The sequence below is a fragment of the Vidua macroura genome, chromosome Z (assembly GCF_024509145.1).
Source record: "Vidua macroura isolate BioBank_ID:100142 chromosome Z, ASM2450914v1, whole genome shotgun sequence".
In the NCBI taxonomy this organism is placed as follows: Eukaryota; Metazoa; Chordata; class Aves; order Passeriformes; family Viduidae; genus Vidua; species Vidua macroura.
The window spans coordinates 38879081-38906581 of record NC_071611.1 but is presented as its reverse complement, the minus strand read 5'-3'; the positions used below and the strand labels follow the sequence as shown (position 1 = coordinate 38906581).

At 36.7% G+C, this 27501-nt stretch overlaps 1 protein-coding gene across 4 annotated transcripts in view; it reads left to right on the top strand.

Moving 5' to 3' along the window:
* The window catches only part of SLC1A3 (solute carrier family 1 member 3), a 67554-nt gene extending 48368 nt beyond the window's left edge, over positions 1-19186 (top strand). For 3 of the 4 annotated variants that reach the window (XM_054003782.1, XM_054003783.1, XM_054003784.1), the window contains 6 exons: positions 1212-1254; positions 9547-9842; positions 11717-11950; positions 13710-13904; positions 15298-15432; positions 16617-19186. In XM_054003782.1, the coding sequence (XP_053859757.1) occupies positions 1212-1254; positions 9547-9842; positions 11717-11950; positions 13710-13904; positions 15298-15432; positions 16617-16821 (1108 nt within the window). In that variant the 3' untranslated portion in view covers positions 16822-19186. Of the gene's footprint in view, positions 1-493; positions 554-1211; positions 1255-9546; positions 9843-11716; positions 11951-13709; positions 13905-15297; positions 15433-16616 lie in introns of those variants that run through there. The other variant, XM_054003786.1, reaches the window with a different exon arrangement.
* Positions 19187-27501: the final 8315 nt, after the last annotated feature.

Here is a 27501-nt window from a genome sequence, read left to right as displayed (position 1 = left end):
ACCTCCTTCCTTCCAAACTTACTTCCTTCCTTCCTCCCTCCCTCCCTCCCACAAAAAAATACTTCTGTTCTGCTATCTGCATAGGTCTTTTTTCCTCCTTGCATAGTACAGAAGTTATTACCAAATTCCTCCCCTTTTCTTCCAACTTGAAACAATTTTCTCACTCCATTTGAACCCCTGATTTACTTACTTATTTTACTTTTGAATAGTAGCCACCAATCTGGGTGCATGTACTCAATTTATTCAATTATATGAATGGGAAATAACTTCCAGGAACAGGCAAGTTAAATGCTTGAGACAGAGGGCACAGACATAAAATCTTGGTTTTTCTTTGCTCAGAGAATCTGCAGTACCTCTTTTACAGAGCTAATATGTCACAGATATATTCCAGGGAGTAGGGAAGCTGAGGTTTTGAACTCAGGAGCTTTTCCACAGGTAAAACCATCAAAATTTTGTGTTCCACTAACCCATTTGGAGAATCCGGAAACACGGAGAAAGGCCTCCAAGGATCACACTGCCAGAAAGGGGGGACTACAGAAACCTCCATGAAGAGGTTTGCACTCAGATTCCTCAAGATCTATTCAGTTAGGCTGCTTCTAAATCCCTCAGAAATGCACAAAACAAAGGAGAACAAACAAACAAACCCCTATCTGCAACAAATGTTGCAGACATAAAACCCCACACATGTATGTATTATTATTATAGAATACTCAAACTTCAGAAAGATTTGGGGTGTAGCCACAAGAAGACTAAATCAAGTGATAAATATCATTAAGTACTAGACTACATAAATGCAAAAATTGTTTGAGAACCCAAAATATATTAAATATTATTAAATTATTGGATTCATAATGCATTAATAAGTACAAAATTTAAAGTAAGCCCATAGAGCTTTGTACATTTAGTAATTTAGCTAATATACTTCTCCATAACCATACCTGCTATACAATACTGAATACAGAGATTCTAATTGCCAGGAACTATCCAATCCTACATTTCATCCTGGTAAAGCTTACCAGGCCAATGCTACATGCAAAGCTCTACTCACTGTATATATGATTACATATTTTTCTTAGGATTCCTCAAAAATTAGCTGTCCAATTCTTTTATTAGCAATTCTTTTATTAGCAATTCTTTTATTTATTCTTTTATTCCTTACTAAAGGAATCATTAGCATATTATTCTCATATTATTTTCTTTCTCTTTCACAGAAATATGTTCCCTCCAAATCTGGTGGAAGCTTGTTTTAAACAGGTAATTTTTTTTTTAATTCCAAATAAAACATGAAGAAGTAAGAAATTAAATGTAACCATATTTACCTTAGGAATATCATGTTCTTGTACTTACATCAGAAACATAACCTACATTTGCTGCTGTTGAAAACAAAAATCCCTGAACTAAAGCAACTAAATCTATGCTTTGTTTTCAATCATATTGAGAAAACAGAGTTTGGCGAATAAAAAAATTTCTTTTTTCAAAATGTCAAATCCACAAGTTGACAGCAAGGTTCATTAAGGTGAATTCAGGATCTGGTTTTCTAAAACAGTGTTATGTTAAACTGGGAAATACTGAGATATTCACCATCTGTGCAAAGACTGGAAGATTTTCAGGGATGCCATATGACAAATTTGCATAGGCTGGAAACAGAAGAAAGAGGTTTGTGGACATTAACAGAAAAAGCAAATGAAGATCTTCCTGTCCCCTACAGTAGAAGTCCTTAGGAGCACTTTTTTTACATTGCTTCTCAAAATCCTCTATCATTAGTTTGGTCTTAATCTTAGCTGTACTATGGAGAAAATAAGAGTTCCATTGTTTTTTTAAAAAGGAGGACATTTGTGATTCAGTGAAACCTAAAATGTGTCTTTCCATAATCTAATTGCTTCATGTTGACCTCACAGATAATCTTGAGCTGATACTATTTACCAGTTATTGCTGTAGCAATAAAAAAAGCTGAAATGTGGAGGTCAAGAAGAGCATAAAGTATAAACTTTCCAAAATCCAGCTGACTTACATCTTGCAAAAAAAATGAAAAGAAATTGTAGCATTATCTTTAGCTGTATAAACAGAAACCAATAAAAAGGAGTCACTTTCTGCTAAAGATTTCTAGATAAAAGATTAAAAAACAAACTAGACCCAGGTCCAAATGCCATGCCTCTGTCTTCAGCAAGGATGTTGATGAACTCAGTACAGAAATGCAGAAGAGAAGTATAGAAATGCAAAGTCTGTATCTAAACTAGAAATAAATTCAAAGAATGTAGTGTAATAAAGTACAGGAATGATATTATCTTTATCTCAAAATAATGAAATAATTAGGGCATAAAGTTACAGATGTAGCAGCAAGTATTTTTCATAAATCTCTCAAGTTTGGACGTTATTATCTAGAGCTCTTGAAAGCAATCAAAGTGTCTTCCAGATTGCAGTTTCAAAAAGATTTTGGAAACTATTTAAGCAGATAACAGACCCTTAGTTCAATCTCGCTTTTAATGAAGGATATAAATGCCTTAAAGGGAAAAGTAGAAACTTCATAATAAACAAAAAAGTAAAATTCATAAAACAAACCTACTACCAAAACCACAAAGGTTTCTGAAACATAAATTGTACCATCTTTCTTCCATAATATTGCTTATTTCCTCTTTCTTTATTTAAATTTTTTGTTGTTGTTGTTTTTGTTTGTTTTGTTTGGGGCTTTTTATTTTCTTTTTTTGAGGGGGGGTTTGACTTTGGAGAAAAAGTAGTTTTTAAGATGACAAAAGTGAAATAGTTGAGTACGGGACTGTAAGAATTTTTAAAATTGTGGAGATAGCAATGGAAGTTGCTGAAAGACTGGGAGTACATCAGTTGATATTTTTATGAATGACATTGCCAAAAGATGCACACAGTTAAGTTTACAGATGACAGGAAAGTCCAAGCAGTTTGTGTTGAGATATCAAAAAAAAATGCCAAAGAAGGTGATAAAGACCCTGGCACAACACAATACTGTAAAGTCACAGCGACAAAACGACTCAGCTCTTGCACATGTTGGTATGTTTGGTTACCTCCTAGTAGCTCTCCAACACATGTGAAGTAAAAATTTAGAAGTTAACAGTAATTTCTGCTTTGACATAGCAAATTATCATCAAAAATACCAAAAATGTTCAATTCAGCTCTTGGATATACATTAAGTGACAGAACACTAAGACATGAATTAAGGCCAGAGGATTGTGACCATTTAGAAAACTGAGCATATTCAGTTTTCTCCATTCATAGATTAGTGCAAAATGAACATAGTGAAGAGAGCAGTTGCTGGAATTATCAGAAGAGCACAACATATAGAGCAAAAAAAATTACTGAGAAACTACTCAAGTACAAAATGAAAGTGGGAACAGAGCTAAATGAGATAAAAATATACAAAAATAAAAGGAAATCACTATTGCCAAATTTAAACTGGAAATTAGTGATGCTTTTAACCCTACACAACTTAAAGTTGAATTCCTGAAAACATCTTCATTTAGGAGGTACAGGAACACTTCAGAAGCTATCCAAATAAAAAAATCTCCAGTTTAAAAAATTCTTTTGATGGTATTCTACTGTAACAGAAAACCTGGTTTGGTAACTAGCATTTCTAAACCTATGTCCTTAATTAAAGATGTCCTGTAGATTATGTTAACATTTAAGTATCTTGTATTTCTCATGTGCTTTAAAGCTTAAGGGAGTTTCTAAAAAACAATCTAGAAAAACAGGACATATTTAGCAAAAGTTTTTACTGACTTTCAGCAGCAACTGAAAGTACCAGGATTTACTGAAGTACCAAGATTTTAAATTTGTCATACCATTACTTTTTGAACTTGGTACCAAACAATAGATTTTTACATAAAAGTTATTTTGTTGTAGCAGATTTGTTAAAAAAGATCTTAGCTTACAATGTGTAATTTTCTTAGGTATCCAGATGATTTTGTACATCTGACCCCACAATTTTCTTACCAAAAGTTTCCATCCATTATTTCATATGTTTCTCAGAAGATTTATGAAGAGGAATGAGCCATCTGGCACAAATCTGTTTGTGTAACACCATGTTTGATGGTCAGAGCACAGTACTTCTCATAGCTGTCCACACTCAACAGTTTAACACTATCCCACAGCTTTACACACCTGGAAATCATCACTGGAATATGCACTGCAAATTTAAATCACATCTTTGGATAGATCAGATGTGCACATTATGTCTTACAGCATCCTTAGGCAGGTTTCCTTCCTAGTTTGTATTGGAAGCCATTGGAAGGTGCTAAATGAAATGGAGAGCATAACCAAAGTGGTAGAGATTTTAAGTAGAGTTGGCAATGTTTTTATATGGTTGCTGCTGGGAGACAAAGAGTCCTGGAGGGAGACTGGAACCTTAGGACTTATCTAGGACATATCTTCCTAAATTTTCTAATGTTCCTCTTTCAGTTGTTTGGTCCTTTGGATTCCCTTTCCTGTTTCTTCCCAACAAGACTGTGAGGCAAAGCTGCCTACCCATTCTTTTACTTCCCCTCATCCTCCTTCTTTTCCCAGATATTTACCTTTTTCCACTTGATTGTCATGAATTTTCAAATATGATGGAAAGTGATTATGTTCCCTCAGGATCCTGGGATGCATTTTTTTCATGTCCTGTACACCTCCATTCAGTTTCATTAGGTGATTCCAAACTTTTGATTAAAGTGGGAGGGACTTGGCTCCTCCAAATTCCACCTGGAGATTCAGGGACTTGAGAGATATGGAGAGATATGCCAGATAATGAAGACTGAGACAAAGAACTCATTGGGTACCTCAGCCTTCTCAGACTGATTGTTAAACAGTAGATTATTAATCTAAATAACATTTTATTATTAATCTAAATAATGTTTTCTGATGATGGTTGTTTTCATATGACCTGTCATGACATTAACTATGCACAGTTCACATAAGGATTTTGTGATTCTTATGAGTAACAAGAGAATCTGAATAGATTGACTGCAGGTGAATATTCCACACTTACCTAAAATTAGATTACTTTTTTCAAATTTTTCTCTATGCCCTTGCATTCACCCCAGTTTAGGGATATCTAAAGAAATCTTTGGGTTTACCTTTCAGCTCTGGCCACTCTCTGTTCATTTCTTCTTCTTTGCTAAATTAAAAAATGCTGTCTAGCCTGGGGCTGAGCAGTAGTGAGCAGTCTGCTTGTTAAGCAGATACTGCTTCTTAGCTGCTTGTTCTTTGTGATGTGCTCTGGGGGTGTATCAAAGGGCAGAAGAAACACAAGCAAACTTGCAAAATCAAGAGAAACAGAATCAATCTGAAAATTTGGCGAGGGTCATTCTGGTGTGAATAGGTAGAATTTGATGCCAGTTGAAGCTTTAAAAACTGCATCTGATAACTGCATTTCTTCTGAGATACTTTTAATTACATATTCTTGTCATTATCAAGGGACCTGTAAGTCTTAATCACACATCCAGAAATGAATACTAATTAATATATGGTGTCTATTGCTCATGATATTTTGAGGTAGTTAAGATATATTATGACTTGTGTCATCAGCTCTTACACAGAAAATTTAGAATGCTTTCACACATATCGATATGGAAAGCAAAGAAAAAAAAAAGCAATTCAGAAGATGGAATATCTTCTTTTAATTTTTTAGGGTTGCATTTAAGCAAACTTGTAACTTTTAAAATCATTATTCACCAAAGGCTGCATCATCATACAGACTTAGCGCAGACAGTACTAATGACAGTATCTCAGAGTAAATTATGACAGTGAATGATGAATTTTCAGACTAGCTACCGTTGCAATTACCTTTTCTGCAAGTTAAACAAATGGGATATGCAGATGCCAGATTATAATATTGCTTCTTCAAAAGTCCTTCAATATGTCCAAGTCAAATGATGGGATATCTTGTATCACTAATAAAACCAACATAATAATCAAACTGTAAACAACTGATTCATTGCATTATTCAATACAAAACCTGTATTGTCTATTTCACAGCGAGCTAAGTTCCAGTTGATCATTACCACCATGTTTTGTAAAAAAAGTCCAGAAATGCATTATTTTTGCATTTTACTTGCAGATGTGATTGTTCATAGAAAGCTGTTCAAATTAATACATTCAAATAACATTTATCTTGCTCCTCAATTGTTCTCTGTACATGAACTTAAGGAACAAATACGAGTATTTTGCATCTAATATCTTACCAGGCAAAAATAGGCCTCTTCCTGGAGGCCCAACAAAATTATATCCTCCCGAAATTATAGTACTTCAGTAATATTGCCTAGTCCATCACATATTATCTGTGTATGGACCTCTGTTCTCTCTTCTGAGACCCTTAAGCCTACAATGACTGGTTTATTTTGCCTAATTTCTTCTATTTCTCAAAGTTGCAAAGGAACAAGAATCAGCAGAATCACAATGTGAAATTAAACTGTCAGTTTCATCTACATTAAAAGCTGATAGCTCTGATTGTCATGAAGATAGAGATCTGCTGAAAATAGGAATATCATAAAAGTTAAAAAAAAAATAACTCTTACCGCCAGTTACTCTGCAGAGCAATAATAGTCAACCCTGCTATTAATTTATCTGTTTCAAAGCAGTTTCTCGCATCTTGAAGGTGGTCCTTCATCCAGTCACTTCCTATTAGCCATTGTCTTTTTCACCATTTCACACACAGAAAATATGTTTTGTGGTGATCAAGCAATCCTACGTTTTGCCTTTAATGTCATTTGAAAGAGCAATAATACGGGTAAAACTCAGCCAACATCTTACATTTTTTTTCCTCAGTGGATACATCCCTTGTGTTCCCTGTATCTGGTTTGCCTTGATTTCTTTTGCTTCACCACAAAACTTCTCATGGCTTTTGATAGACCACTTTGTGCATAAGACAGACCCACAGCAGACATATCCATAGGCATCTCCTGGTGCTCAGTCAGCTATAATGGAAGAAATAGCAGCTCAAGGAAATATTCCAGTGGAACTAAAGTTGCTCTGGTTTCTGTTGCTTAGATTAACACTTTGAATCTCACTCTAAAAAAGCAGTTTCTCCCCTGCTCTGGAAGGGGTTCCAGAAAGACTATTCTCCGTAGTAATATTTCTGAATACTTAAGTCTGATTAATAAGGTGAGCAAACAGATCTCCATATCTTTGGGCCAGTCTAGTAGCTGAAATGGAAAAGGACTTTGCTGAGTGAGTTCTTAAAATCTGTATTATACCCCAAAAGAGACTTAAGTAATGAATTAAAAGCATGTTCCTGCTGCGGCAGAATCCCGGAATGAGTATAAAATGAAGGCATATACTTATTTACCACCTTAAATTCTTTCTAACACAGGTTTTTGAAGGTAAAATCTTCAGTTGTTTGTACTTTTTCCCATACAGATCCCAACACCTTCTCAGTCCCCCACCACAATTTTGTAGCCGCATGGGCAACTCTGACCTAATCTGACATGAGGGGGGCAATTCTCAGACAAGTAAAGGTCATGGTGCCTCTGACGGAAAAGTGGTTTATGACTTAGCTCATGGCCTGTTCCAACAGGCAGGCAGCACACATCCAACTCTGTCCTACAGCTGTATCACACTTTTGACCTAGTCAGGTAGAAATGAGAGAAGAACCTGAGGGTAATAGAGGAGATTCAGAACCAAGTAAGTTATGATGTGCTAGGGAAAGTGGGAAATGAATAGGAAATTTTATAAGAAATTAGGCTTTAAGTCCAGACCTTATTGTTCCAGAATTCATTAAACAGCTTGCTTTTCTACTTTCATCTAATCTGTGTGCCTGCAAATGCAAAATAGTTACAGAATTTGCATTAAGGGGTTTGCACCTAAGATTTTTTTCCTATTGAAAAACAGCAATAAAAATAGAAACGTAACAATTACCACACCTGGAGACAAGGAAAGAGAATAAGATAGGGAACAGGAAAGGGAAAGAGAAAAAGAGAAAACGAGAAGGAAAAGAGTGATATAAAGTGTTAGGCAGTATTTTAACATTCCTGACAAGACAGAATAAAACCACTTTAATGAGCACTTGCATTATTTTTCCATTTACACTTTAATGCCCTTATGTTACTTAAAGGGACAACCCCATCCCTTCTTTGGTTGTGTAGCTCCTGTCTCTGTGTTCTTCCCTCTCTGACATTTCAACAGCCAGTGAGAGCTGGTTCACTTCCCCAGGCTTTAACCAAAGTATGGTGACATTTTTTCCTTGGTGAGATTTTTGCCACTTCAAAAAGTAGAATTGTCTCACTAAGAGATCAAACAAGAATTATCACAGGCTGGATGTGAGTGGGTGAGGCAGTGGAACTGGGCTTTCCCATGTCAGCCAACTGCTCATATAGCTTTCAGCTGACTTCTGTACAGCCCAAATCTTAAAAGATTTTAGCAAATTTTATTCAAAACTCAAGAGTATCTGACCTTCATGAATCTTGGTTCTGCTATATGTTATTCAGGAACCTTCCATAAACGTCCAGTTACCAGGTTTTATTTGACATTCTCTCAGAGCCTTTATGTCTTAGAGCCTTTAGAGGGGTACCTCAAATATGTGGAAGGAGTGCATAAAACTAACCAGGTGCAAAAAGTAATGTTAAATCAGGCTAGTGTTGAAAGATGATGATACTCAGGTTTCCCATCTTGGTCATAATTGCTTCATTTCACTCAAGTACTTCTGAAGTGTTCAACAGGTCTCCAGATATCAGTAAAGATACTTGGAGCTTTCCTGGTAGTTCAGGAAAAAAAGAAAATTCCAAAGTTGTTGAATAACCTCAACACCAGCATTCTGCTCCTTCAATGGACTCATTAGCATCCTGAGACACTTGAGGAACATACTAGTGATATTTAGTATACTTTGTGTTCAACAGAATTTAACAGGGACAAAGCTGCAGGGCTTTTTGAGCCCAGATAAAATTACTCAGTCTGTAAATTTCTCTTTGGAAAAACACTAGGGGATGAAAGAAACACAGTGAAAAATATTGGGTGGTTTTCAAAGCAGACATTTAGGACCATATTGAGATTCAGGAATTTAATTGTCTGTTCCATAAAGGAACCATTTAAAGTATAACACTTTCTCTAATTAAAAAATGTGGTGACCTGTACTGCACAGTAAACTAATGGCTTTGTCATAACAAAAGAAAAAAGAGGTATGTTATATTTAAGTTAGCTTCAGTCTTATTTCTTTTAGTACAAAAAGATGAAGAAATAAAGGAAGTCCAGAGTACAGAAAATACTCTCACTAGCCAAAAAAGGACTATAAACATTTGGAATTTTATTGTTAGGAAAAATAGCAATTTATGTAAAACACAAATTAAAAATCAATAGTTCTGTTACAGAATATAAGAGCATAACAAACTTGTATCTTTGACTTCAGTCTATTTATGAGAAAATTATTTCTAGAAGCTAAAGCTGAAGACTTAGCTTTTGAAGTTAGTAGGATTTTTGTTGCTTTCAGGAAAACCAAGCATTCATCATAGTACATTTTTCCTAGATAAATAATAATTTAATTTGTGATTTTAGCCTTTGTTTGGTATGATTCACCAAATTTCTATCTTTCTTTTATTTTCGTTTTAACAGTTCAAAACCAACTACGAGAAGAGAAAGTTTAAAGTAGCTATTCCATCCAATGACACATCCACAGTGACTTCCATAATAAGCAATGTGTCAGAAGCAATGGAAGCTCTCACCCGAATGAAAGAGGAAATAGTTCCGGTTCCAGGTTCTGTGAATGGAGTGAATGCCCTTGGCTTGGTGGTGTTCTCAATAAGCTTTGGCCTGGTGATTGGGAGCATGAGGGAGCAAGGTCAGGCATTGAAAGACTTCTTTGATAGCCTTAATGAGGCTATCATGAGATTGGTAGCTCTAATCATGTGGTAAGTGCCTCTTCGATAAATTCCTTTTTAAGCTACTAACAATATTTTTTCATCACAGTTTGGCACTGAGTAGCAAAAATCTATTTGGCAGAAAGTCAGACAATAAGATTTTGTCTACCTTGGAACTTTTTTCATGAGCTGTAACTCTCTGTGACCATAATCTGCCCAAACATAGCAACTCTTTCAGTGGGTTTCCCTTTTGACCCATAATCTTATTTCTACACAGCAAGACCTTGTTATCATAATTTTCCAACACAGTTGGTTCCTGTAGTTGTGGGGTGTACATGTACGTCCCTGCATTGTAGCTGCGCTGCTCATGCACACACACATACACCTGCTTTCGTTATTGTGTTCATTAGGTAGATAAAATAAATACCTTTTCCCTGAAGGTATGAAATCTTTTCAAAAATTAAGATTCATTATTCTCCAGGTAGAAGGTTAACTAAGAAATTATATCTTGTTGCCTTCTTTACTACAGGAAAAAGCCATTCCAAGAGTTTATTCAGGAGCACACATATATACTGCCATATTAGATACGAAACCAAAATTAAGTATATTTCTTCCATTAACTAAAATCTTTTCTCCTTCACAAGCATATTTAAAATGTTAAAGCAGTGGATTCAGAGAAAATTCCAGATGGATTTGATGATGTAAAGGGCAGTTGAGATACAGTGGATGGATTTTGCTCTGTGGTATCTTACTGTGAGAAGACAAGTGGACATTTATAGGAGTACGACTGTACCTAAATTACTGCTGCAGCAGAATTATGTTTGAGTTTTATGCTCAGCAGCACCAACTGTTTCTTCACCTCCAGCTGTGCTTTCTGATAGGCAAAAGCAGTTCATCTCACCTGTGCTGCCAACATTTGGCATACAGATTTCTTCATGTCTTCATGGTGATAAATATATTATCCAGTGCCCCACTGGATGAAATGTAACATAGCCAGAATTGATGCCTGGAAAATAGACAGACTTTCCCACAAACATTAGAGTAAATACAAAAGCAAATCTTTAGTTGAAACCTTTCAGGTGACAAAAGTCACACGTGGTATATTAATTCTACCATTTTTATATGGTTAGTCCATTATTATACTTAATCATACACTGTCCAATTAAAAGGTTAGTTTGTTAGATAATTGTTCCTGGGGTCCTGGTCCCACCGGAAGCGGTCCAGAGGTTACTTTTGCCCCACTTTTGATATGTCTGGTCCAGATTCTGGTTGGAAAACAGAATGTCCTTGTACTCTTTTTGGAATAAAACTAAACAGTATTTAGGAATGCATTCATAAGGTTAGCTTTTTGTTCCTAAATGTAGGGAAGAAAGGTAGGAAAAATACTAGAAGCTATAGCCAAAGTTGCAAAGCTGCAAATATGTGAAAAATAAAAAAAGCTAAAAATCTCAGGCTTCAGAAGCAGCTTGAAATCTTCAGAAGTTATCAGGCTTCTGTGTGGGTTCCTTCCCCAACAACATGGGAAACAACACTGAATAGAACTGGGTGCTTGGTATAGTACACACATACGTCAGTTTAGCCTTCATTTACATGGGCAGAATTATAACATGATTGGCTAAACTAGCTTTTGTATTACACTTGAATTCCAAGGGGAATTAATTTCCCTACCTGTCCAAAAGGCATGCTATACATCTTGAAATCCTCACCAGATGCTGAATCCACTGAATACCACCAAAAACATTCACTGCTGTGATTCAATCCAGGTTGAATTGTTAAATGTTGAAGAGTTAAATTTTTGAACTGCTCCTGAATAGGAGCATCCTAACAGTGAAATTCTACATTTATGCGTATAAACACAAACAGGATGGATGGGTGGCCGAATCTCTACTTTGTTTTGTAATGTTGTTTTGATTTCTTACTTGCAGGTATGCTCCACTTGGAATTCTCTTCTTGATTGCTGGGAAAATTGTTGAGATGGAAGATATGGGTGTGATCGGTGGTCAGCTTGCCATGTACACTGTAACAGTTATCATTGGTTTGCTAATTCATGCTGTCATTGTCCTACCTCTTCTCTACTTCGTGATCACTCGTAAGAATCCATGGGTATTTATTGGAGGCTTAATCCAGGCATTAGTCACAGCTTTGGGAACATCTTCCAGGTATAACAAAATATTTTAAAGCTGTGTCTTTTTGTAGTATTACTAGTTTATGAAACAATTTTGCTTAATGTTTGGTGTTTGATATTCTAAGTAGTTTGTAATGGCTTGATAATGAAGGATAGAGCTGGCAAAGAATATGCATGGCAAAATGGAGCAGCAAACAGAAAAGTCCTGAGGGGATTCCTCTTCGCAGCTGACATATGTGCCCAAAATCCTGATAGCCAATTAGGGATACAGAACCTACAATAGAAATGCCACTTTTGCTCTTTGCAGGTGGTCAGAGTTATGTCATGTGAATTTAAAAAACTGTTTGCATATATGACAGAAAGAAACATTACAATAAAGTGTACATTTCTATACCATTTGACCTTTCATAAAACAGCATCCATTTTAGTAGATTTTAAAAATGTGTCCTAAAGACACAGGCTTTCAGTCAGATATTCTGTGATACGTAATTTGAGTCCTTGGTGTTTGAGATTATTTTGAAGTAAAAACCTAGGTTGATGTAAGACAGTATACTGCAAGGGGATTTAAAAACCATTCAAAATTCAACTGTAAGATGACTGTCAGAAAAGATAGTTTTCTAACACAACCTTCCACAACCCCTCTTTATTTTTGGTTGTTATTTTACCAATATTGATAGAGTTTTCAAAGACTAAAAGTCTGCTAAGTATTTAGCAATGAAGGTTTCACTGGGATCAAGTAACCTGAAATGCTGCGTCTTGGAAAACCTCTTTACTTTGGTGTGATCAGATGTAGAGATGCAGGCCTGGCTCGGACAGTTACATTTCTTTATAGCTGTTCATATAGCGCCATGTTTTATATTTTTAGTCAAAACAACAATGATCACATGCTAACATTTTAGCTGTTGCAAAGTATTTGTACAGCATTAAGACCTTCTCTGACTCTCATTCTGCCCCCACAGTGAGTTGAGGGGTTCACAGTGGGTTGGGAAAGCACATGGCCAGACAGATGAACCAAAGTAAATAGGTATTCCATGGCACATACATCATGCTCAGCAATGAAAGAGGAAAAAGGATTTTAGGAAGGCTGGCCACATAGTACTCCAGAACTTGCTGGCCGCTGGTCCATCTGCGGGAGCAGTGCCTAAGTATCTCTTGTATTGTTTCATTTTCTTCTGCTCTTCTTTCAAACTTCTCCCACACTTACTAAACATTTTTATTCTCAACCCCTCCATTTTCTTGTTCTTGCTATTCCTTTTGGTTTTTCCTATCCCATCAAGGTGTGGAGGCAAATGAGTGGCTGTGTAGTGCTTAGCTGCTGACTGGTGTTAGCCCATAGGTTGGAAAATAATGCCCTTTGCAGGGGAGCCCACAAACAAGAAGAGAAAACAAGCTTTTTACTGAAGGTTTGAAGAGTCCAATTGGTATACCTTCCATAAAACAATGCTTAAGGATGATTTAATCACAGCTCCATTAATTAAAACTGAGAAGCAGAAATTTTAAATCCTGTGCCTGGCAGAAGAACCTTTTGACAAAACACTAAACTTAAACACTTTCAGATTAGGGATTATATAGAGAATGGCAGTAATTACCAGCTGGGGAAGGTTTCCAAGAGTATTAGGAGAACCTTCACCATTAGAAATGCATAAATTCAGTATTTGCATTAAAAAACCTCTATTCTGGTAGATCACATAAAAACTAAGACAGAACTGTCTCGTGATTATAAATACGATACTCTTCTCTTTCCCTCTTTGCAGAATTTATATAATATATTATCTTTTTTCTTTTTCTTTCAGTTCTGCAACACTACCTGTTACATTTAAGTGTCTAGAAGAAATAAACGGAGTGGACAAACGAGTTACGAGATTTGTACTCCCAGTTGGTGCTACAATTAATATGGATGGAACTGCTTTATATGAGGCTTTGGCTGCAATTTTCATTGCACAGGTCAACAACTTTGATCTGAACTTTGGACAGATTATCACAATCAGGTATGGAAACCACTGTTACCTGCATTTAATAAAAACACCTTTGTGATGACCCCTTCCTGGTTTAAGTGGGATTAAACAAAAGCATCTAGACCTAAAAACAATAATTTCTACAGTATCAGGTTATTTGTAATTTACATTTTTTAAACACAGAAGATGTATTCAGCACGTATTCTCATTTAGATAAACTTTTAGCAAAACTGTAATGTGATGCACCCATTACTGCACTTACTAAAGACAAGAAGTACAAAATTTATTTAATTTCAAATTTTTCTTTCTTAAGAACTCATGCAGCTGTTGGGACCTACAGACTTATAATGAGTACCAGGTAGTTTATAATGCATGCACAAAGCTGAAGCATAGAGTCAACACAGTTGGCTTTAGAAGAGGAAGTGTTTTCCTGGTTTCAGGAGACTATCAGGGCTAGCTGTGTAGGGAACAGTAATACAGTTTTATTACATCAGCTGATGGAAATGGTGAACACAGGTTATGTTTTCAAGCACACAACCCTTCTTGTTTGAAATATAACAGCAAACCCACTACTTACGGCATTCAATGATAACTGATTTTTTATCACAATTTAAGGAAAAAGGGTGATGGGTACTTGTGCAGAAGAAAGGAATGGGACAAAGAAAGCAAGGGGACAAGTGGGCATTGTGGGACAAAGACACAAATCTATCACATAGGAACACTGAACGTTCAGAAATAGTGCTCCATAAAACCCACTAGTTTATTTCAATATTCATTAACCTAAGGCAAAACTCTGCCTTCACTCCCCAATGAATGTTTTTCCCTTTCATTAATACTAGAGCTGCTCCCTGGCAAACCACGTGAGAAAACAAATTCTCTCTAAACCAGGTGTAAGCAAGCATATTTCTATGAAGTCGCTGGATAGTATGACTCAGGGTTTCTGGCAGCTTTCTGTTTTCTGATGCCAGAACATCAACTGCTGGAGGATAGAGAACCTGGCATGAAGTTACAGTGAGATGGACAGAGAGCAAAAGTCCTTGTGTTAGATCTGCTAGGACAGAACTACCTCCTTAGCTTTTCTTTTAACATGTTTGAGCTTGTGGAGAGAGCTTTTTTAATGGGTGGGGACATGTAACTATAATGTTTTTTTCTGGCCCTTGGCATCTAGTAGGGAATTTATCACTCACAAAAACATGTTTCAAGGTTTCTGGATAGAGATTTAGTGAAACACTTTGGATCAAGGGTCATAGTCCCCTACAGCTATAGAGTGTTCAGATAAGGGACTAGGCTCATCTTTTTATTTACTACTGAGTAAATGCCTTCTTGCTTTATATCTAGTTTTCAAGTTTGACTGATGATAAGGAGTGCTTTTATTACAGTTTAATTACAGAAATCAGTTAATTGTTCTTGCCATCTCTTTGCACAGCATCACTGCTACAGCTGCCAGTATTGGGGCTGCAGGCATTCCTCAAGCTGGACTAGTCACCATGGTCATTGTTCTCACATCAGTAGGTTTGCCTACAGATGATATCACTCTTATCATTGCAGTGGACTGGTTCTTGTAAGTATTTTTATGGAGTAGTTAAAGGCTTAGACCATATTTAGAAGTGAAATAGTCCAGCACAGTGTGGCTATTCTACAAGATAGATCTTTTTGATCTGGAAGGCAGTTGGAAACAAGTGTTGAAAAGAATGATTATTTCTTGCTAGTAAGGTATTTTCTTAGAGCAGATAGTAAGGGCATGAACCATATTGCTTAAATATGGTTTCTTTTGCACGCGAAAGTTTACATAGAAACCTGTATTGTTCAGATACTAAGAAAACTTTCAGATACACTGTAATTAAATAAGCAAAGAATTGCTTTATTTTTATTTTTTGCAGGATGACAATGAAAACTTTTCAGTCAGTCAGACTCAGAACTGGATCAGATATAACCAATTCATCGCAGCCTTGCTGACTGTCTAATGTAGGAAAGGTTCATCTGTCTAGCCCATGAAAGTAGAAATTAAAAATAATTGTGTAGCACAATTGACAGCACAAAGTATTGCCCTCAGTTTTTCCATTCATCTATCTGTAGAAGATGACATGCACCTTTAAATATATATACCTAGGTCCAGGAAATAAATGAAAGCAATACTTTTTCCAACCTCTATTTCATCTAACATCTATTATTTAGCCTTTCTGGGGCTTTTACCCTTCAATCCTCTCAAGTGATCCCTGAAAGAATTTACCTGTGTTGTTATCAGAACATAATGTCTTCAAATTATTATCTAACTACCTGACGTAGGTAGATGCTTACCTACTGACACTACCAGTCACTCCCTGCTGGGCAGAGCCCTCCGAGAGGGATGAATTTTTGTAGTTTAATTTGAGTCATTCCTGCACAATTCCACCCTAAATTACACATCATATCTTATGGTCAGGAGACAAACAAACCTAACAAGGAAAATTCTTACTGGCTTACACATTTAGAGGATATAAACCCAAACTCTTGATACAGAGTATCAAAATGCCTTCAAGAAGCCATATGCTCCCTTTGCCATCCTTATCACATGACCATTTCTTGCTGTGAAGTTCCTGAGGGTATGTTAATGTCTGTAGAAGAAACCATGGCATTAACAGTTCAGATAAGTGAATGTATATAAAACAGGTGACTCATCTGGTAGCTATTTGAGGGCCACTTTAACACCTAGTCTGCTTGCTTCCCTGAGCAAGGGATAGAAGTAACTCACTGCTTTTTCCCTAGGGATCGTCTTCGTACCACTACCAATGTCTTGGGAGACTCCATTGGAGCAGGAATTGTTGAACATTTATCACGACATGAGCTGAAGAACAGGGATGCTGAGATGGGTAATTCCGTGATAGAGGAGAATGAAATGAAGAAACCATACCAACTGATCGCACAAGAAAATGAGAATGAGAAACCAGTAGATAGTGAAACCAAGATGTAGGCGTGAGTTCAGCACTACAAGTGTGGGAAAACACACACTTTTTCCAGCGATTTATATCTTGAATTCACCAACTTCATCTATTCCTTGATCTCTCCCTTTATGCTCGTACTGGAAAGAATTAATGAAAATATATTCCAAACTAGCAGTGATCATGGTATATGTTGGCTTCCCACTTAAAAAAAAATTAACAGGCAACAACACTGGTCCTGCTAGACATATGCTAACTGGGGATAAAAAAAGAGATTGTGTATATGTTACTCAGTCCTGTGAATCTTTTTTTTTTTCTTTTTTTTTATGAACTGGAAAGTAAAAACAGATAACGGAGCCTGAAAATGGTTTTATTTTTTTAAATACCTGTTGCAAAATTCCTAACACCTATAAACACACAATCAACACTTCTAACTTGATAACTGCATCCAGCTAAGTAAATTAACAGGACTTTTGCTATTTTATCTGTTTTTTTTTTCTCTAGTGTTATATTATTGTTCAAATACTAGCAGGAAAATAAAAAGTAGGAGATTAATTGAGGGGATAAAAAGGGGGAAGATATATAAATAAGAAAAGAAAATACCCCCAAATCAGCACTTTTACCAGCTGAGATGAAATATTTCTGAGAAAGTAATTTTATCTAGACAGTTTTTTGAATTAGATTCAGCTATCTTTATAAAAATTTAGCCTAGTTGGCTCCCACTGACTCGCAAACATTTACATATGCATGTATGTACTTCTGATCTGGATTTGCTCCCTTAATTTCAACATCACAACCCAGTTAAACAATCTCTGTGTGTGTTTGTAGGAGCAAGGCCCTGGTCTGGGACAGACCATCTCTGTTTGGATAAAAAAATTTGCACACACTGGATGCACTAATGAGCTACTTAATAAGCAATTATAAGAAGGCAGTGCCAGCCTTCTACCAAAGGTGCAGAGGGTGAGATGTTCAGCTCCTAAATGGGCTGCATTCTGAATCTGAATCCCTGAGACCAGCAGAGGTTTTCTGACTGGAAACCTCCCAAATTCTTGATCCACTAATAAATTACAGAGGTATGAACTGGATTTACATTTTGCCATCTGGAGAAGGCTCCCTATCTTAATGTGAAGTTTTTCATTCCTAGAGAGCTTACCAGTAGCACCAGAAAAAGGAGATAAAAGCCTTTAGAAAATAAAATGAATGGATGCTTTTGTATTTTATTAGGAAAAGATATGCAAATTGAAAAATAATAAATACTATAATATATGCTGAAGTTTTAATTAGAAAGGATTTAAAAAATTAAATATTGTAGGTAATTTTCAGGGAATAGATAAGGAAAGAATAAAAAAAAGAAAACAATGCACTTGTAATTCAGTGGCTTTTTGGTTCAAGATTATTCCCTGAAAAAGCCCTTTTCTAGAAATAAAAATTAGGTACTTTTTCCTTACATTATTAGAGAGGTTAAACCAGAAAGTTTTATAATGCAGATGCAGTTGGGAGCAAGAAAAGCTATAAATGGACAGGCACAATAATTTTCAATTATCTGTTTTATTGAAATATTCAGTTTTCTTCTTTGTTGGTCCCCTTGCCAAAATAATTCTGATAACAGAAATGAAGGATCCCTTTGCATTGTCCCAGCTGCCATTCCAAAAACATTCAATATGTTGCATCTGTCACTTAAAATCCATTAGTAAAATATACAATAACTGTAGTGAAAATGTCAGCGTGCTGGTCAAAGATAAACCTTTTCCTAGGCAAGATTGGTTTTTTGGGGACTAAAAATTCCTGTCAATCTTCTCCAGTTGAGTCATTTAGAAAATATGAGCAAGAACTCTCAAGTGAATGAAGTAAACAGGGTTTAATATAGGTTACTGAGCATCAAACAAAGAAAGCTCTAAATGAACGACCGAAAGAAAATATGGGTTGGTTTTTTTTGGTTTTGGTTTTATTTTGTTTTGGGTTTTTTTTTTTTTTTTTTTTTTTTTTTTTTTTTTGGTTTTTTTTTTTGATAACAGAATGCAAATCTAGGATACAGACAGACATTTTCTGATATATAATTAGAGGTATTTTTATATAGATACTGTATTCAGAATGTGTGTATAAACATTAACAGTAGAATTTATGGCATAACATTTTAAATTTTTGTAAGATTTTGTTTGGAAATACATTGCAAAGACAATGTAAAAGGCTGTCTTTCTATGACATCAGCTGAGAAAAATGTATTGTGTCACAAAGAATGTGATCTTTTTTATACTAACTTTGTTTCTTATGGAAATCAGGTATTATAGAAAGATTCCCTTCCCCATCCCTCATCGGTTCTGCATCGGTATGCATCCAAGAGTGGATTGATAAACATTACTTTGTAGATGTATTTTCAATAAAAATAGTTTTACATTACTGCTCTTACTGTGATTTAGTTTTTTTTCAAAGGCTGTGTAATACAAGCTTCACACAAACTCAGAGATGAGGAACTCATAGAATGGGATTCAGGGATTACAGGCCATTTTGTACAGCAGGGTTTTGAACAGGGCTTCCCCACTACAAATACAAATACTTACTTAGTTTCATGATCAAAAATAAAGAAGTAAAGGGTGGGAGGCAGAAACATTAAGAATTAAAAGAACAGGTGTTTACCCACCAAAGTTTATTCAAATTCAAGTATATAAATACATATTAACATCTGCAAAATTTTAAAAAACAAACCAAAAAACAACAATAACAACAAAAGGATTATTAGATGATTCAAACCCCAAATTCAGCTTTGTAACATTAAAACCTTCTGAAACAATCCACTGTTATGCCCATGAAAGCAGTTTATGATGCCGGGTTCATTTGGCAAAATCTACAGCTAGCAGTTATCATCTAATAGAAGTGAGTATCTCATAAGAGGCACTGGAAAGATATAAAAGATACAAGCTGAATCACTTGCATCTGGGAAGTTGTGTTGTTTGGAGTAAATGGAGACAGCAGGGAGAAGTCCTGCCTTCCTGAACATACATCACCAAAACACCAAACAATGACCTCTATGAATATGTCTGTAGTGTGTTAAGTGTAAACAAATTTTGTGAAAGAAATCGGAAATGAAAAAAGTTCAGAGAAGGCATGGTGTTACAAGGCACATGAACATAACTTTTAACAATTTAATTCTAGTTACCTGCATTTTCATTCACCCAGTCCAGGTAAGTATCTTTGTGTCTTTGGGACAACTGTCATGAAGGAAAAAGTGTAAAGAATCACAGAATCATTTAGGTTGGAAAATACCTGCAAGATCATTGAGTCTAACCTTTGACTGATCAACACTTTGTCAACTAGACCATGGCACTGAGTGCCATGTCCATCCTTTTCCTGAATGCCTCCAGAGATGATGACTCCAACATCTCCCTGGGCAGCCAGTTCCAATGCATGACAACCCTTCCTGTGAAGAAATAAATTCTTCCTAATGTCCAACCTGAACCTCTCCCTGGCTCAGCTTGAAGCCATTTCCTCTCATCCTGTCACTTGTCACTTGGGAGAAGAGATGAAACCATGTCCTGGCTACTCTCAACTTTCAGGGAGTTGCAGAGAGTGATAAGATTCCCCTTGAGCTGCCTCTTCTCTGAATAAATACCCTCAGCTCCTTCAGACACTCTTCACATGGCTTGCACTCCAGACCCTTCCCCAGCTCCACTGCCCTTTTCTGGACATGCTCCAGCATTTCACTTGGAGATATTTGTGGCACAGTGGCCTTGCTTACTCTTCCATGCCTTCATGCAGAAGTGTCATCTCTGGTATTTCATAATTTTTCAGCAGTATTTTCATTTAGAAGTTGCAGAACAAAACAGCATTGCCATTCTTGGGCAAGAATTCATGTCTATGTAACGGTGTGTGGCCAGTAAAAAGCAAAGTGATTATGCATGTGGAAAATCAACTACTGGCACAGGAGAGTATTTCTTCTGAAAGACTGGATTCACACAAGTGACATTTGTGTTCCAATGCAGGCACAACAGACAAGAAATTTAAGGCATTTTTTTTTCAGCTAACCCTTGTTTGTTTTAATAAAGTTACAACAGAAATGGTACTGAAGAGTGTATCTTGTTTCTCATGTGATCAACAGTGTCCTAGTTGTAATAACGGTGCATGATCAACTTGGTTCTGGTGTGATCAGCCATTTCTCAGAACAAGACAAATATCTTGAGATGAACTGAGAAATCACTACCTGCCTGGATTTCCCTCTTTCTAAAGGGATCAGCTTATTCTGGAAGCGTAAATAAGGTGGAAGATTTCTACACATTCATGCAAAACTGAAAACTCAGACTTGCAGCATCAGTGAGGCAACAAGATTTCTATGGATAACAGAGAGCAGTAGTCAGGTGATATAATCCTTCATGATGAGACCTTTCCTTTTCCCCTTCCCCCAGCCAGCTCCTCAGATGTCTCTGAGATACACAGACATATCTCAAATTACAAAATTTTAGGACAGGAGTACCAGCATCTCTAACAAAAGTTTCTCTTGAACATGCCTCATTACACAATCAGGGCTGCACAAATAATTGATTTTTCACTTCAGTGATAGAACTGAAAAACTGGGGAGAATAATTGTTCCAGGGCATCATTGAAACAATTTTTTATTGCTTAAAAAAAAAATCCTATCTCATTTTTAGATTGCTTTAACTCTATTTTAAATTAAAACAAATTCATCTGCAAAATGAATTGAACCTGGAAATAAAATGTTGAATCATTTTGTTAGGAAAATACCAAAATTAAATGTTTCAATTTTCCTATAATATCTCCTCACTTTAAAGCCAATTGTATTTATAGATGTTGGCACAGCTTCACAAGTACTTGCCTCAAAAACTGCATTTTTCAGCAGTATATTTTTATATTCATGCTTTTTCTTTGTTCTTTACAACTTCCTTTCTCCAGACATTGCACATTTTTCTGGTTTTCCCGATTACTTAGAGTTTATTCTTCATTGTACTGTTTGCTTTTTTAGAGCTTTGGCACTTGATAAAAAAGATAAAAATGAACTCTCTTCTGATATTTGTCCACTATTGCTACTATTACTCTTAAACTTGTGTTCATTTTCTGCATCATTTCTTTTTCAAAATTGGAATCAATTTCTCATTTTCTACATTGCCATATTCCTTTTTCCATCTGTCCCACTTGCTTTCATGGCTTTACTCCTCGTTTTTACAGCTTCTCCATCAAGAAGTCCCCTATAATAGGTCTTCACATACCCAGATTCAGGTCTCCGTATTCTGTTTTCAACATTACTCAGCCTTTCTGAGTTTTGGTTTTTCCAGAGGAATTAAGATTGTGGGGAGCCTGGACAATGGGGCTGACACAGACACCTAGGCCACATTTTGGGAATCATCCAGACCCTGAAGATTTGTGTAGTACCCTTGTGCTTTTATGTCCTGTGCTCAAGATACTTGGGTGAATTTAAGAATTTATTCTACGCTCTCTTCAAAACAGAAATTAGATTGTTTTTTTCTTCATAATTATACCTAAAAACAGTCCAAATCATGTAATGCTCCCTGACTCCTTCCACTGGCAAAAACAACATGAGTAGCAAAGAGAGAAGGCTAAAATAATGATCAGAGTTGGATTTCAAGCCCTACTTTGCAAATACATTCAGAATAACATTAGTACTGATGGCAGATGGTGACTGTCATTCTTTCTGAGCAGGTGCCACACAAACCTCCCTTCACAGGTCTTCCAGTTCACCTTGCTCACAGTCCCTCTCCTGTTCCAATCCTGCTCCTCTCCCAGGCAGCAGCTCCTGGCCATGCCAAATTGCCCGATGGTTTTGTGATAGGCACAAATGGGGACTGGGATGAGACCACCCAAATTGCTTTCATTTACAGGCTCAGCCAGGATGTAAGCTCGAGTCTCCAGAAGAAAAAGCCAAAAGTACTAACCCACTGTGCCACTTAGCCTGCACAGTGCAAAGGAGCTATTCAGGGGCTGCCAGCACTTCATTTTGAGATGTCCTGTGGCTCTGTAACAATCAGCTGCCTAAAAACTGCAGTTTCCCAGCAATGACAGCCAAATTTTTTGTCTCGCTGGATTATGCTGCCATCGTGTGGCAAGTGTTTCTTACAAGGCACATTTTGCATCCAAGTAAAAAAATTAAGCTAAATGCTCTGATGAACACTTGAGCACAGCACCTTATGTATTGAGTACCGCTTTTTACATTTGTTCGGCTGCAGAATTTTGTTGTTGTTGCTGCTGTTATTATTAACTATTATTATGCTTACTCACACAAAGGATATACTCGTTCATCTTGTCCTCTCTTTGACACAGTCTTGAAGAGGTTAGTGTAACACTGTCATTCTTATATTAATTCTTTGGTGGTTTTGTTCATTGTCTTTGCTTTCTTTGAGCATCTCTCAGGCAAGATGAAGGTGTTGGGAAAAATGTGTGCCAAAGTTCTCAAAACATTCCCTTATGTGTATGGACTATTCTGTTAGCACTAACTGCTAACATAGCAGATTTCACACAGTACTAATCCGCCTTCCAGTCTCAGTTGTTTCTCTTTGAAGGGCTCTCTCTTGGTAATCTGACATGCCCCAAGGTTTTATGAAAATGGTAGATTTGCACACTTGAAATCTGTACCTGCCAAATCGTGTTCCTGTGGAAGTGTGTAGAGTGTACCTGGATACAATTAATGTTAAAATGGTGAGCAGCAGCTGAGAGAGCTAGGGGTGTTAAGCCTGGAGAAAAGGAGGCTCAGGACAGGCCTTATCATTCTCTAGAACTAAAAGGAGCTTGTGGAAGGTGGAGGGGCGAGGGGGTTAGTCTCTTCTCCCAGGTAACAAGGGACAGAATGAGATGAAGTGACCTCAAGCTGCACTAGGGGAGGTTTAGATCAGATGTTAGGGAAAATTTATTCATGGAAAGGGTTGTAAAGCATTAGAATAGGCTGCCAGGAAAGTGGTGAAGTCACCATTTGTGAGTTTTTTTAGAGCTGTGTGCATGTGGCACTTGGGGACATGGTTTAGCGATGGACTTGGCAGTGCTGGGTTAAGGGATGGCCTTAGAGGTTTCTTCCAACCTAAACAGTTCTGTGATTCTATGAAGCAAATGCTGTCTGGCATCTGGCTGGGGCCTACACTGTTCCAATATTTGCAGCTGCCAATACATGCAGTAGTATTATTGTATTGCAAACTCCTAGAGACAGAATTGGGAGACTTTTGCTTACGCTGTCTTCAAATTCATTTCCAGCACTTAGCACCATCTAAAAACATCAAATGACACAAAGAACCAGAACACAAAGAAAAAGAGTTCAAAATTACTATTTTTAAGTCAGACTCAAAAGAACTCAAGTAATGATTTTGAAAATTAGGTATCTGTAATACTGAATCCTACTAAAATTACATCCATCAAAAGTTAGTCCATAAAATATGGATCTTCCTTGCTATTACTGTCTTTGTCAAATGGCAGCAGGTCTTTCACAGTTCAGCATTTATCAAACCACCATGAAACTCCACCATTATCAAAACGTGCATGGTCTGCTAAAAATAAAAATAAGTATTTTAAAAATGTAAATATAATTCCAAGACCACAGGCTGGACTTTGCCCACTACCAGCACAAAGCAGCTCTTCTGTTTCAGAGTAATCCCCAATAAACTGCAGCCAAGCTTTGCTCCCTCTTTCCTTTCAATTCATTACTTTCCACAGTATACTTTAGTCTGGTGGGTAAAGCATTCTCCAAATATAAGCTCAGCTGTGAACACAAGAGAGGGAGAATTGAAAGGGTAAAAGGGTGCAGGGGAGATACTGGGAACAGAGCAGCAACTTTGACTTCCTGCCATGGTAAGATAATAACACAAACCCACTCACCATGTGAGCAAACATAGGAAGATATTGCTAAGCAGCTGATAGGATTCCAGCAAAGAGAAAATCTGTGTCAGGGAAATCTGTCTCACAGACCTCCTGGACTTCTCTAGGTGCAGTAGCAAGGAAACTAGTTGCACTAGTGGATGCAAGTATTTCAGTTTTCAGAAAGTCATAAATAATGTCCTACATCAAAGGCTAATAGAGAAAATAAGTTGCTGTGAACTGAAAGATCAGTCCTTTATGGATCTAAACATTGTTATAAGATGAGAAACAAGTGGTAGCATTTAACTAACACTTCTCAGTAAGAAGCATTTAAAGTGAGTCCACACACAAAATGCTTTGGGGACTAATTTTATTGAACAGTTTTATCACTTCCTCAGATAACAAATTTTGCAGTGCCAATCTCTGTAAGTGATAAAATAACATCTTGATCTCTAAATTAGTTGTGTTCCTTAACAATGGCATCAAATTCCAGAAGTGGCCCAGAAATCTGAATGGGTGAAAGTTTTCCAGGTCATCTTCCCTTAAGAAAAAATACAAAATAGTGCACTTATGGGAAAAAAAAATCTAAATGGCATTTAAATGATGCTGAACTCAAAACTAGCAGTTATAAGGATCTTAGAGTTGCTGCTGTTTGCTAGAATCACTAGATCAATGCACTGGCCAAAAAAAAAAAAAAAAAAAGGCAGCAAGATGCTGGGCTTCACCAGCCAAGATGCTCAGAACAAGGAGAAAAGAAGACATAATTTTTCTCCTATGTAGAGTCCTTGGTGCAGACACACCTCAAATCCCTTAGAATGTTTCAAGGAGGATGTAGGGGAATTCAGAGAGTACACAGACATGAATACAAAGTAAAACATTCACAAGAGGTTATACAAAATTCTGGCAGATACAAAGTTCTTAACTGCAGAAGCTGTATGATGAAGTAAAACAAAAACAAGAAGGAAATGGATAAAGTAAATGTAGAACTGTTAATCACCATATCAAACAACACTAGTCACAGCGGGAGCTAGGCAAGTACTTTAAAATAGAGTTTAAACTGGTTAAGGAGTACAGCTTTACAAAGTGGGTAGTCAACTCTGAGGCAACAGCATCAATAGGTTCAAAAAGAGATTATATACTTTCAGAAACAGGCCTAAAAAAGGTACCAGTGGAATAAGGAAGGACACAAGCCCCAGCACCCTTAATACAACAACTTTGAAAGTTACTGAAGCCAGCCAGAGAACTGGCAGCTCGCAAGCTTTCACATAACAATGTCTCCACTGCTGGGCAGTGAGAAAATACTGGTTTTAACAGTACAGTGGTCTGATCTCGCAGGAGATTTCTAATGTGTTTATTTTTGTCATCTGTCCAACAACAGCAAGAATTTAGGTAATGTAACATAGTTCATTCTGTTATCTGCTAATAATTATTCTATGACACAGTAATTCCTTCTGTGACCTTCCACTTCACCAACACATTCCTGAAAGTTATGCATCTTGCATAAAGTAGTCACTCTGGACGTGCAAATTGATGATTCATATATTTCAGGAAAAACTGTTTTCTGTCTTCCCACTTGTGCTATTGTGTGTGCTCATGTGTAAAATCTGCTATCCACCTCTTTTGCAGCACATTTCAAAATTCCTTTGTTAAACCTTTTACAAAACTGACATGACATCCCCTCTAGGCTTGGAGCAGCAGGACCCACTCCCAGGAGCTCCCAGTAAGCACCACTGTGCAAGAAACACTAGGTGAGATGCTGAATAAAATGTCACATCTTCTCATCTCTTGCTTTATTGTTCCTTAATCAATTTCATAAAATCCAGTGGAGCAGCCTGGTAAGTGCCAATATACAGCTGTAAATTTATGCTCTGCTGTTTTCCAGATGTTCCATTTATGTAGACAAAGTTCAAAGTCTGGAGCAGGGGGACTTCAGCTCATTCATATGCAGTTTCCCAAAACACTACTATTGCTATTCTTATGCTTCCTCCACTACATGCAATAAAAGAGCTTAAAGAGCTCATTAAATTGTTGGACTTTGGGGAAAAAACCTCTCCAGAAGCCAGTTTTTTCTTTTATTTTTTTTTTTTTTTGTTTGTTTGTTTGTTTGTTATCCAGATTAATTCCACTCCTTTGAGAAAAGCAAATAGATAAAGAAAGACAGCAACCTGGTTTCTCTTAATGAAAGTACTGTTAGAACCAATTGCTGAAAAGCTCCATTTAAAATGTGGTTAATACAAATTATTTTTAATAAACTAAATTATTATTATTTTCCAACACAAATTATCATTTAAATGCTCTTGTTCAAACATTTTATGGATTTTCGTCTTTGGCTAGCAAATCTTTGAAAGCATTTGATTAAAAGCAGGTTACTTAGAAAACCTAGCATTAAGATATGTAGAAGTGGCATACACAATGTGATTTTCCTATTCTAACCAATGTGCCAAGTGTAGGGAATGTGAGACTCATGATTTCCTCACCTGAGCAGGTGAGGGTTGTAAATAGTTATAACCCAGTCTTGCAGACATCATTCATTGGCCTGATTGGCCAAGATTAAACATACCTTCAGCTGACATCACAGAACAAAGCACTAATTTATAGCAGAGTACAAAGGATAGCAGCTCTGTTCGTTTTATTTCTTTCCCTTTTTGTCTTTCTCTTTTTTTACTCAGTTTTCTCTCCTGACTCTTATTTCTGGAGCTCAGACTGATGGGTTTGTACATTCAGGTACATTGCCTGTTAAGCAAGAGAGCTCCTGGAAGTCCCTCTCAGAGATTGGGCAGTGGATATCTATCCTTGTGTCATGAAATTAGTTGAGGTAAGAAGCAGCTAGAACAAGAACTTGATAGCTCCCACATGCTCAAGATTTTGTGGTTTTAAGCTGCACTAAACCAGTGAGATTCTGCTTTCAG